The sequence below is a fragment of the Dermatophagoides farinae genome, chromosome 9 (assembly GCF_024713945.1).
Source record: "Dermatophagoides farinae isolate YC_2012a chromosome 9, ASM2471394v1, whole genome shotgun sequence".
NCBI classification, from domain to species: Eukaryota; Metazoa; Arthropoda; class Arachnida; order Sarcoptiformes; family Pyroglyphidae; genus Dermatophagoides; species Dermatophagoides farinae.
In genome coordinates, this window is record NC_134685.1 from 295,134 (window position 1) to 307,333 (window position 12,200).

A 12,200-nucleotide genomic window follows, 5' to 3' on the forward strand; every position below is an offset into this window, starting at 1 on the left:
TAACTAACTACTACACACACACACACAATGATGTAAAGAAGTACAAAAAGAAGGATGTGTGTATTTGGTAGATGTGGATGAGGAACAAACAAAACAAAAACATATCATCGTATATATAGAAATGGTGTATATTTGAGATTCTCTCTCTCTCTCTCTCTCTGTTGTTTTTTTATCGATACTTGTGGAAAAGAAATTGTTGTAAAAAAAGGTTTTCACTTTTTGTTGTCATCATTTTTTTTTGGGTTTATTGTTTTATTTTACTACGACGAAAATATATCTTGATTTGTTTTCTTTTGATCTTTTGTTTTCCGTCGAGATTAAACAACAAAAACACAATTGTTTGGTGTTTCTTTTTTGTTGTTGTGTATTGTGTTTTTTTTTATTGTTGTTGATTTCATAATCGGTCAATGCATATTTATTATTTGATTATCATTTTTTTGGACTCGACCAAATTATCAGAAAATTAAACGAAAAAAAATGAATAATCAAAATTTGACCATCGGTAAACGTAAGTTGTTGCTGTTTTTTTTTGAAATTCGAATCATTTTCGAATAACGTTTTTTATGAATGGATTGAGTCTGAATTTTTTTTTTTTTTTGAGCCTGGAAGATTAATCAATTAGATGTCTTTTTGATTAATTAATTAAAAAATTTAATAATCATAATGTACCGACTTAGGTATCGTAGTAGATAATTTGCCAACATCATTTATTGATGATCCAGATTCCTATATGGTTGGTGATCGTGTATGGGTACAAGGTATTAAACCCGGTTATATTGTCTATATTGGTGATGTACAATTTGCTCGAGGTGAATGGGCCGGTATTGTGTTGGATAAACCGGAAGGTAAAAATGATGGTTCCGTTCATGGAGGTAGGTGTTTCGAACAAAAAAAAAATTATTTTTGTTCACTAAAAAAATAACAAAAACACACATAATATATTATGAAAGCCTTGAAAACATTTTTTTTCCTTCATATCATCATCATCATTAATAACGCACAAAAACAAAAAACAAAAAATTATAAACGTGCCGATTATATGATGAGATGATGATGATGAAAACATAACGATTATCCAATGATAATAATAATTACTTGTCAACAACCTTGTTGTCAATTTTTGTTGTTGTCGTTTTATTATTGTTTTTTCAAAGAAATCAATTATCAAAATGATGATGATTTTGTAACACACAGACACAAAATAAACAAGAAAAATGACACCTGTTTTTTAATGTTTATCATTTTTATCATTTCACCCTTTCCATATAGTACGTTATTTTCAATGTCAACCAAATCATGGTCTATTTACACGTCTACATCGTCTTAGTCGTTATCCAATCGATGTTGTAGATGTTAATAATAATCCAATTAATTTGACCAGTAATAATAACGATGATAATGATCAAAAAACATCGACATCGTCTAAAGCGAAAACTGGATCACCATCAACAACAACAACAAGTACAGTACGTACACAACGTTTATGTTCAGCTGATGGTAAAGTAACAACAACAATAACACGTGTAACAAAAAGTCCAATACAAATTCCACATTATATGTTGCCGATAAAACCGACAAAAGTGATTACTACAGTAACAACAACAACGACAACGATGGAAAAACCGAAACAACAGCCAGCACAACCAAAATCTGTATTGAAATCAAGTTGTCGAATATCTTCATCATCACCGTCATCATCGGAAAATCGTCGTAAATCAAATCAACATCATGTTCATTTTTGAAAATTTTATTGTAAAAAAATATTTAAATTTATTAATCGATTGATCATAATATGTCACATTTTCTTATTGAAAAACAAAAAAGAAAAAAAATTAAATTTACAAAATAAAAAAAAAATTTGAATTTTTAAGAATTCGAATCTACTACAGCGCCATCTATCGTCTGATTATCATCCAACAATGATGATGTTCGAATATATTTTTCGAGCCAGAAGAAATCATTTCCTTTGATTGGATTATCACCATTCTCATCGATCAATTGATTTGATTCGAATTTTAGTTTTTGATTGTCAATTTTGAAATCAGTTTTGTTGTCACTATGGTGATGATTCGAAGATGATTCATCACTTTTCTGGTCAACAACTTTTTTCTCATTGTCAACCATCGCTGTTGATGGCGATGATGACGATAATTGTAAAGTTTTAAGATAATCCGAAAGAAATGATTTTTCCATAATCATAACCGGTGGCAATACATGTGAAGGTATGTTGTAAAAATATTTTTCAATCAATTCAGCAGCCGATTTTTCCGTATCCAATGATTGTTGTTTATTTGATTTTTCATCATCACCATCATTCTTGTTGGCAGCCATTAATGGTGCTAAACGATTATTTTGTTGATCAAGATTTCGAATAAATATTTCGGTTCGTAAATCACGATGTGAACCAACCATTATGGTTTGTGAATAATCATCCAGAATATTTTCACCACTATTATTTCGAGCCATTGGTATTGCTTGAAATAATTCATTCTGATCTGTGATGCAAAGATAATTTCGATTGAATATATCATCACCCTTGCCATCATCATCATCATTATTAATAACCATTTCCGAAGGCCAAAATACTGATGATACAATTGTTCCACGAAAATTTTTCATTGTCGATAAATCAACAAAAGCAATGACTCGCTGTTGTCGTAGACATAAAAATCGAATACTATCCAAAGCTATTAAAGCTAGAATATTCTCTCCACGTTCAGCTACAATTGAATCGATGGGTAAAACATTTTTCTGTTGCTGATCAATACGATATTCAAAAATTGTTTGAAATTTTCTTACAACATTACGAACAATCAATCCTTGACGATGACCTTCGATGAGGTAATGTGCAAAATTTTTTTGTCCAAAACCAACGTAAATAATATGATGATTATTATCAATAGACTTTTGTTGTTGATCATCACTATTATTGATTATATTAAAAATATCCATACGTGGTATATATCGTATACTCGAATGACCATTCAATTCCCACATTGTCACTAGATTCGAACCAAATAAAACAGTCAATAATGATGCATCCGGTGCAAATGATGCCATTCGTGGTATAGAATGATTATTTAATGATCCATTTCGAGAACAATTCCACCATTGTTGTTTACCATCAGTACTACTGGTTTTTAAATCCCATATTTTAAATGTTTTATCCATACTTGTTGTAACCAAATGTAATGGCGAAAATGATTGTTGTTGTTGTTTTGGTGGTGGCAGTGAAAATTGCATAAAATTAATATCATCTTCATGTGGTAAATGTACGGTTGTATTCAATGCAAAACCGTTATTTGCTTTTTGAAGTAGCCAGAATTTCAAACGAATTTCTGGTGATGTTTCACCATCATTACGATATTCTGCGGTTGCCATCCAATAACCATCATCAGTTATAGCTATTCTTGTCACTTGAATTGGTATAAAATTATCTTTATCAATATCTTCCAGATTTTTTATTGAACGATCACGTGATTTACCAATTTTTGGTGCAACAATAACATTCTGTTCAGTAATATCAAACTGAAATAATTGTCTTTGACTGATTGGTGAATAAAATTGTAAATGGCCAATACGTCCATTCATTGTAATTGCACCAAGACGACGATTGAAGTGTAAGCCAGCCGACCGATTTCCAGCAAATGCCAAGCCTTCAATTACCGTACGTATTCCATTCATTTGTGTATCAATAACATGTATTGATTGATCAGCATGACTTGTAATGACGAATTTATTTTTCGTATCTGTAGTGACAAAATGTATTTTATCACCCAAACGTGGAACGAATGTTTTTTGTCCATAATTTTTACCCACAAGATTCCATTTAACCAAAACCATTTCATTACCAACTGAATAAAGACTTGTACCATTCGGTGAGAATGCCATATCCATTACCGATTGACTATGCCAATGTAAAACAGATTTTGGTGGCTTTTTAGCGAAAATATTATTCCAAATATGAATCTGCCCATTCGTATCTCCGGTTGCTAACAATGGTTCAAATGGATGAAATGCAATTGATGTGAAAAATTTACTTTCACTTTCTAGATGAATTTGCCGTTGACTTGTTAGTGATATAGGTATTTCATAGACAAACAATTGATTTCGATGAATAATGGCACATTGATGACCACCAGGGCCAAATGCAATATTTTTTGATTTAATTTTTGAAAAACTCAATGAACGATCAATAAGCATTAGATTATCAGGATCATTTTGATGATAATATTGCAGCGTATATCGCATTTGATTTGCTTTTTTTCGTTGTTTTGTTGCAAAATAACAAATATTATCAATACGTTTATAATATGTTAATGTGGATCGTCGATTCTTATCAATCGGTATTCGGTATTCACTGATACGAAAATTTTCATCATAATTCCATTGAACGATTTGACCATTTTCGAATGCAAGCCAACATTCATTTGGATTATCATTACGTTGTATTGTTACGATTGGTGCGTCAATACCAAAATGATATTCATTAATAAAATTGCCATTATTAACAAGATATTTTCGTATTTTTCTTCCCGAAATAATCAATATTGATTCTTGATCATCAGTGATGAATGGACGATCTTGTAATACATCGAAACCACCAATTTTACGAAATGACAATTGTTGTCCATCAATTGTTGTTGAATCATTGTCATCAATGGTTTTAGCCATTTTCGTTGAATTTTCTTCAGTTAAAATCATCACTTTATAAAACATTTAAAGCCGAAAACAAAAAACACGTGCATCGATCGTGAGGATTCTTGCGGCCACCGTTCATAGATGACAGTACATCGAAAAAAAAATTCAAATTTTTTTTTATATGTTTGAAATGGCGAAAATTCTCTTCTCGATCCATGTGTTTATCAAGCATTTCCATTCGAGTTTATCGCCAACAATTATCTTGAATGATTCTAATCAACCAAAATTCTTAATGACCAATTATTGCTGTTATCCATCTATCGATGATGATGATGATGTTGGTGTTAAATGATCCTATTGTTGGAAAAGACATTAACTTTTTTTTACTATTTTTATTTCCCAACCTTTATATTTGAAGAACAGAATTGACTGCGCAATTAAATAAATTGTCTTTTGTCGTCGCAGTGATCATCTTATAATTTACGACGATATTGGGAATCTTGTTTTTTGGCCATTTTAGATTCAAATATTCTGCGCATCTCAGATTGTCATCTATTTGAATGTACATGTTGTTTCATTTATGTTGGATCAATTTTATTGATTCCAATTTTCGAACCAAACCAAACCAAACCAAAAAAAACTGACAATAATCTTGATATATATCGATCACAATCAACAACAAATGAGAAAATGTCAATGTTATGGTATATCGATCGGTAAAGTTTCATGAAGCCTGAAAACAAATAACTTTGTTCATTAAACAGAAAAAAACTAAGAATAGCTTATTTTTTTTACCTGCTTCGGATGTCACAACAACCAACCAACCAAACATAATATCGAACAATTCTTCCCTGGTAGGATATCCGTGATTGATCGATCAATAGTTTACAAAGAATGTCTTGCTGTGTTGTCGTTCGTTCGAATGTGATCCAGTTTTTCAAGAATAAATTTTCATTTTACCGGTCGAATTTTTCCCATGAATCCCATTTTATCGATTGGTATACGCAAAACTGAAAAACTAGAAAAAAAATTCATTTCATTAGAAATTATCATTAAAAAAGTGAAAAAGTTTTAAATCAGAAATAAAAACTTTGCTGTTTTGGATCAGGGGAGATGGCAAAACACTTGAAAAAATATAGGATCGAGATTTCCAAATCTCTCATCGCACAGGTATCATCAACAATAATAATTATGAATAATTCAACGGGAAAGAAAGTTTAAATAAAAAAATTCAAAAAAACCTTTTTCGGGATTTTTCCAGGGAAAAAAATTCTTTTATAATGATCTTTAATCCTGCATTCGAATTTGTGATGATGACAATTTTCAGCAAAAACTTTTTCGTTGCACTATCACAATCTGGTCAGAGCTAAGAAGATTAGCCAATCGGATTTTTTGCATCGTTTGTTTCATTGAGAATGGTCGATCCATTTTTATTGGAATGGCCAATTGAATCGGAAAAATCAAAAGAGAGATATCATTATTTAAAAGTTTAAATGTGTGCTAAATGTATGTTCCAGTTTGACCATAGCAACTACAACACAATAACAATTCTGGAACATTCTTGTGAACTTTTTTGTAGAAAAAAAAATTTGATGAGACAAACAACGATAATGATGATGCTTTTTTTGCTGAGATTTTTCTTTTGTTATCTTCTTTCTCTCATTATCGATATCAAAATGGTCGATGAGTTTTCATTATTTGCGATTTCTTTGGTGGGTGGTTCAAATTGAAAATTTTTTTAATGATTTTTGTCTACAGTTCACTTTGTGGAAACCACTTGAAATGTCAAACAAAAAAAAAATTCTTTTTTTTCACAATTCTTTTTCTCGTAGAAAAAAATTTGAGATGTATGTCGATGATTCATTTTCGTTCATTCATTCGAAACAAAAAAAAACAGCCAAACTTTTTTTTCCACAATTTCATGTCAATTCCATTGTCAAATGATGATGTTGGGTTCGAATGAGAAAAATTTTCATTCCACAATATTTTTTTCTGGACAACGAAGAAATGAAAATAATAAAGTTCGTGACTTGATCGAATTTTGGAAAACAAATAAAAAAAATATTTTTTTTTTCTTACCAAATCGAACATGAATGATGATGATGATGGTAGTGGTTCCAGGATTAACTATGGGCCAGTTTAATTACGGGTTATTTTTTTTCTTTGTATCCCATTTTCAGTAGCTTAACATGTTAATACTTTTTTCCGGTCCATGTTTCACATAAAAGCTTTTTTTTCGTTGTTGTCCAAGCATTTCATTTTTTGTTTGTTTGTTTGTTTGTCGAGATTTTTTTTTGAAGTACAAAAAAAAACAAGAATTCGTCTTGATGTCGATGATGATGATGATTACAGTTGAAGTTGAGTTGTATGTATAGAATACAAAATTTTTCTTTCTTCTTTTTTTGAGAAATGAAATGAAAGTTTTTTTTTGCTGTTTGAATTATCATCATTAGACATCATTTTCAATTATTATTATATAATCGAGAGAAAATGAAACCACAAATTCCTAGATTCTGGTTGTATAGAAAAAAAAGTAAACGTGAAAAAAACCATGCTACATACAAATGTTTTTACAAACTTTTTCAACTTCTTTGTTGTTGTCGTTGTTGTTGTTGTTGACCATTCTGTCCTCTGGTGAAATAAATGCTTAATCAATCAATCAATTGTGATCATCAGAAACTTAATTCTTACTCACCCATTGTTCATTCATTAATTTTTCATATGTCTAGTAATGTTTTCGTTTTTTTTTCTTCTTTGTTGGTTGTTTTCCAGCAAAAAAAAGTTCCATAATAAATGTCTATGAGGCTAATCTAAATTGGATAATTTTTTGTGGAAAATTATTCAAATTAATATTGATATATGTAGCCTGTATTGCAGAAGAAAAAAAAATTCACCACATTCTTTTTACCTATTAATACGACAACCTAAATCAGTAATCATGTCATGAGAAAATATATTGGATCTTAATGTATTTGGCGTGTGTGTTGCGTTTCCAAACTAGAAGAAAAAAAATGAGATTAATTCTCGAATGGAAATGGGCTATATATGTGTTTTTACCATGTTTTCACCATAAGAAGAAAAAAATCCATTCATTTAATCAACGTTCCTTTCATAGATCGAGAGAAAGAGAGAGGGAGTAATAATTTCTGGAGAAAAACATCATCACCATCATTATCAATGACACTTACCATTTCATTAATTTTTTATCGTTTTTTATATTGATGGTCAATAAATGAAGGAAAAACATCGTGTGATTCCATTTCAAATTCGAATGATTTAGTTTTTTGTTTCTATTTGGATTGGAAAATTCAAACAAAAAAGTTTCAAGTTTTTTTTTCTTTTTATCAAAAATAAGATCAAGGACCTTCTTACCTTAGGATTGGTGACATCATCATCATGTGAATGTTGACCAATTTGTTCATTCATTTGATTGAATTTCATTTTCGTTTTGCTTTTTTTTCTGGCCATCATAATTTGGCTCCATGCACCAATGCCCTTTTGAATCGGCAATGACCAGTCAACCGTTTGATGATGGTGTTTGGTCAAAGAAAGCGAAAATCAAGTCCAAAAGCGAGCATTTGATTTGAGATTGGTATGAAGAAAAAATAACGACAAGAACAACAACAAAAAGAGTTGATCCTTAATCAGAATGAATAAATAAAGAAAAAAGTCCCTAAAAGGTTTGATGGTCATTGGTGCGTTTAGTAATTGGCGGTAATGATGATGATGATCATCATCTTCTTGAAATGGTTCATGGACACATTTTTTTTTTGGTAAATGTTAAAAATAATTCATTCATTGATTCACGAATGAAAAAGTGTGGAAAATCAAATGTTTTTTCGACATACAATAAAAAAAACCGTTCGTCGTCGCCGCTTTTGTTGCTTTTTATCAACGATCATTTTGTCAAACAAATTGCTGTTGTTGTTTGATGGACAAATTGATAGTGCATTGTTGTTGGTGGTCGTAGTGTCGTCACTGTGAATCAACAAACCAGAATCGGTAATAGGTTTTGGTTTTTTTGTTGTTGTTGTTGTTTTTTGGTTGACAAATTGATTGTTAATTGATTGATGATTTTGAGGAGAAAAAAGTACAAAAAAAACAGTTTGCTAGATCGATGAATTCGGTGATGAAGATGATGATCGGATCACATTCGTTCATTGTTTCTTGTTGTTTTCCAAATCAAATTGTTTTCAATTCATCATTATTATAAAATATCAATTTGCAATTTTGATTTGGAAAAAACAAAACGAAAAGAAATCTGAATCGAACAAAACAAAACATTATAATGGATTGCAAAACAAAAACGAATTTACCGGGGGCAGTTTTGTGTGTGTGTTATCCAAGTTTGGTTGGTTGAAGACAATCTCTCGAATGTTCCAAATTCATTAGACCAAAAAGAAAAATGTTTCTGAAATGAGAAAAAAAATGAATTCATTTTCAGGGATTCCCTAGAGGAAATTATTATTATTACAAAAAAACCAAAAAGAATCAAACTCTGAATCAGGAATTCGATAATGTCATCCATGAAAAGCAGCGGCGATCATTTTCGATGAATCAATCATTTGACCATTTTGTAATTTCGTATTGATTCGATTTAATAATTTTGGAGTCAAAACACAGAACAGAAAAAAAAATTAATGATCATCATCAATTGAATCTAAAAATGAAAATTCGATCTATTTCGATCCAAAATGGTTCATGTAGTTGTCGTGTATGTCGACTATTATCACTCATCCACATCAAATGATTCGAATGTAAAATGTTTTTCCCTCCATTTTTTTGTTCTGGCTGCCACAACCAGTAAATTCTTGTGACAAAAACATAATAAATCATTATAATAGAATATTCTTTGAAATTCCATAAAATAATAAAAATTCCTATCTCAAATCAGTCTGGGTGAATTAACTCTACAATCAATTTTCAATAAACTACCACTCTCAATAACAACAACAACAAATCATCATTATTTCCTATTATCAATGGGTATGTGTAATATGTATCTCTTTCTCTCTCTCTCTCTTTCAATATCAAAAATCAAACAATAATAACTCTTTTGTTGAAAAGAAAACAAAATTTTTTTTCCTATTTTTCCCATTGATAATGATGATGATGATGATGAAGAACAGATTTTTATTATTGATTGATGAATGAATATAAAAATTTTGCAACATTATCCAATAATATCCAATGTTATGGTATGGTATGGCTCCCCATCATCATCTTGAATCCATCATTTATTTGGTTCAATTTCAATTTTAATGTTTCTTCATTCATTCATCATTATATACAGTATGTATACATCCAATGTTTGTGTGTTTGTGTCATTCGTTATTTTCTCTTGATTTTTTTCTTGTATTACACACAGATATAGAGAAGTCTGGCTATATATTTTCTTTTCAAAAAAAAAAAAAAAATTACGATCGAATATTTTTCGAAAAAGAAGAAGAAACCCGTATCGTATCCATATCAAGCAAGCAACTCTCTCTCACGCTATTTCTATCTATCTCTCTCTTGTTTTCAAAACCCGAAAAACGCAAATGCATATTTGGCACATGTGCATTATCCGTTTAAAGAAAGAAAGAAAGACAAAAAAGACGACGAAAAATTTTCTTCATCAAATGTGAACACACAACATATTCACATTGGTATATGGCACTGGCACACACACACATTCTCAGCGTGGTATGTATGTGTTTGTATGGCGCCCAATGCACATATAAGATAACATTTTCTTTTTTTTTTTTTTTGGATAAAAAGATAGATAACTGAAGCCAACTACTACTGTGTTGTTTGTGAATTTTGTTTTTTTTTTTGGTTCATTTTTTATTTGGATGGCGGGCTTCGATAAACGACAATCGTCGTTGTTATCATCAAAAAGTGTGTCTGTGAACATTTTGTAAATTCAATTTCTTCGTTTTGTTTTTTTTTGTTTTTGTTTTGTTTCATATCATGATGAAACAATGATGGAACAAGGTGAGAATATAAATAGTTGATGATCCGAACCGCCGTTCATCACACTCTACCATGTGGTCACAGTGTTTTTTCATTATTTTTGTGATGTGAAAATTGTTTTTTTGGTTTCGGCGCCAAAAATTTTTCGCCAATTCATTCAACCGATTCTAACAAAACAAAAAAAAATTCATCCATAACATCTGATGATGATGTCAAATCATTCGGCCATGACCATTAGTTTCTAGTTCAATTATGATGATGATGGTCAAGAATTAATTATTGTTTCATTTTATTTGATGTGTTGATGAAATTCATCATTTATTTATTCGACGTTATCATATGCCAAATATGACATACATGAAATTTTTTTTTCTCAAATAATTTATCGAGATTGTTTCGTGTATCAACAACAACAACAACAACTCTGTTCTTGTTTATGTGAAAATTTTATTCTGTGATAGTTGTCATTGTGTTTGTTTATCAAATATCATCATCATCATCACCATTTTATATTTATAATCAATGGTAACTATATCGATAAATAGATGAAAATTTTATAAATTTTCTTTTTTGCATGCAAATTTTAATTATTTTCCGGCTACTAATTAATTACATACAATAATAACGGCAACAAAAACCGATTGATCAAAATAAAAAAATATTGATAATCGACTTATCTAATGAATGATGATGACAATATTGTTTTTTCAAAAAAAAAAAAATTTTATTTTCGGTTTCGGTCGATTAGATTCGAATACACAAAGATAGACAGGTATGAAATATGATAATGACAAACAAACACACACACAGAGTTTTTTGTTTGTGTGGAAATAGTTTTTTTTTTTGATAATACCAATTGATTCATTCATCACATCCGATATATGTGATTGGATTTTTAAGATTTTCAGACTGTTGTTGTTTTTTTTCTGAACGACAACAACAAATCCAGAAAAGTATTGTACGTATACGTGTGTGTGTTTGTGTGTGTGTGTCTGGCAATTGTGTAAAAATCATCATCATCATATTTTTCTTTCTTTTTTCTTCCGTAAGCGAAAAAAAACATTTCCGCATAAACATACTTTTTTTCTTCTGTTTCTTCGGGTAATATATGATGAGATTTTTCGTTTGTTTCATTGATCATCTTTGTGAATTTTTTTTTTGTTTTGTTTTGTTTTTGTTTCGTTTTTTTTTCTCTGAATAATATCGAATCGAATCAATCAATCAATCAATCAAAAAAAGACTGTTTTTCTCGCTGTTTTTCGTTGTTGACTGATTGATTCGATTCACGTCAAATGGTTGGTTAATGTTGTTGTTGTTGTTGATGATAGACGAAAATGATTTTTCAGAAATATTTTCTCTTTCGTTCCAAATTCAATGTTTTTTTTTTATTTGATATTTTAACTTTCGCTTGAATCGCGTATACTACTACTGCTACCCTGATGAAGATGATGATAATTATTATTATTATCGGCATCCGATTTAAATCTTGATTTTGATGATTTTCTGGTTCAATCCAGTTGATTGATGATTTTTTATGGTTTTTTTAGCATCAGTCATCATCATAACATATTTTTCTAAATTTTTGGTTTTCAGGTTTTTTTTCA

At 30.0% G+C, this 12,200-nt stretch overlaps 2 protein-coding genes and 1 long non-coding RNA gene across 5 annotated transcripts; 1 reads left to right on the forward strand and 2 right to left on the reverse strand.

Moving 5' to 3' along the window:
* The first annotated feature begins 70 nt into the window (after positions 1-70).
* CLIP-190 (Cytoplasmic linker protein 190) lies at positions 71-1,857 on the forward strand. 3 transcript variants are annotated; one of them, XM_075734009.1, is made up of 3 exons: positions 71-508; positions 687-872; positions 1,270-1,857. In XM_075734009.1, the coding sequence occupies exons 1-3, from the start codon at positions 478-480 to the stop codon at positions 1,740-1,742; spliced, it is 690 nt and encodes a 229-aa protein (XP_075590124.1). In that variant the 5' UTR covers positions 71-477; the 3' UTR covers positions 1,743-1,857. The 3 variants fall into 3 exon arrangements, with proteins under 3 accessions (XP_075590124.1, XP_046917206.1, XP_075590125.1); XM_047061250.2 differs by having other exon boundaries at positions 75-508; positions 678-872; XM_075734010.1 differs by having other exon boundaries at positions 76-508; positions 602-872.
* Positions 1,736-8,301, reverse strand: l(2)05287 (WD repeat-containing protein l(2)05287). The gene is made up of 11 exons (XM_075734008.1): positions 8,014-8,301; positions 7,830-7,931; positions 7,699-7,747; positions 7,550-7,638; positions 7,337-7,451; positions 7,220-7,272; positions 6,721-7,154; positions 5,883-6,633; positions 5,437-5,659; positions 5,046-5,374; positions 1,736-4,958 (listed from the first exon to the last, which is right to left on the reverse strand). The coding sequence occupies exon 11, from the start codon at positions 4,717-4,719 to the stop codon at positions 1,867-1,869; it is 2,853 nt and encodes a 950-aa protein (XP_075590123.1). The 5' UTR covers positions 4,720-4,958; positions 5,046-5,374; positions 5,437-5,659; positions 5,883-6,633; positions 6,721-7,154; positions 7,220-7,272; positions 7,337-7,451; positions 7,550-7,638; positions 7,699-7,747; positions 7,830-7,931; positions 8,014-8,301; the 3' UTR covers positions 1,736-1,866.
* Positions 8,302-8,374: 73 nt separating this feature from the next.
* On the reverse strand, positions 8,375-9,233 carry LOC142597835 (uncharacterized). The gene is made up of 3 exons (XR_012832440.1): positions 9,116-9,233; positions 8,958-9,052; positions 8,375-8,902 (listed from the first exon to the last, which is right to left on the reverse strand). It is a non-coding gene; the product is annotated as an uncharacterized LOC142597835 (long non-coding RNA).
* Between the last annotated feature and the right edge of the window lie 2,967 nt (positions 9,234-12,200).

What these genes read in the sequence shown, in the direction of transcription:
- CLIP-190 (XM_047061250.2), top strand. Translation starts at nt 478, where the DNA reads ATGAATAATCAAAATTTGACCATCGGTAAAC. An exon ending in AAATTTGACCATCGGTAAAC is followed by an intron (nt 509 to 677) that starts GTAAGTTGTTGC and finishes GTACCGACTTAG; the next exon opens with GTATCGTAGTAGATAATTTG. An exon ending in TGATGGTTCCGTTCATGGAG is followed by an intron (nt 873 to 1,269) that starts GTAGGTGTTTCG and finishes CTTTCCATATAG; the next exon opens with TACGTTATTTTCAATGTCAA.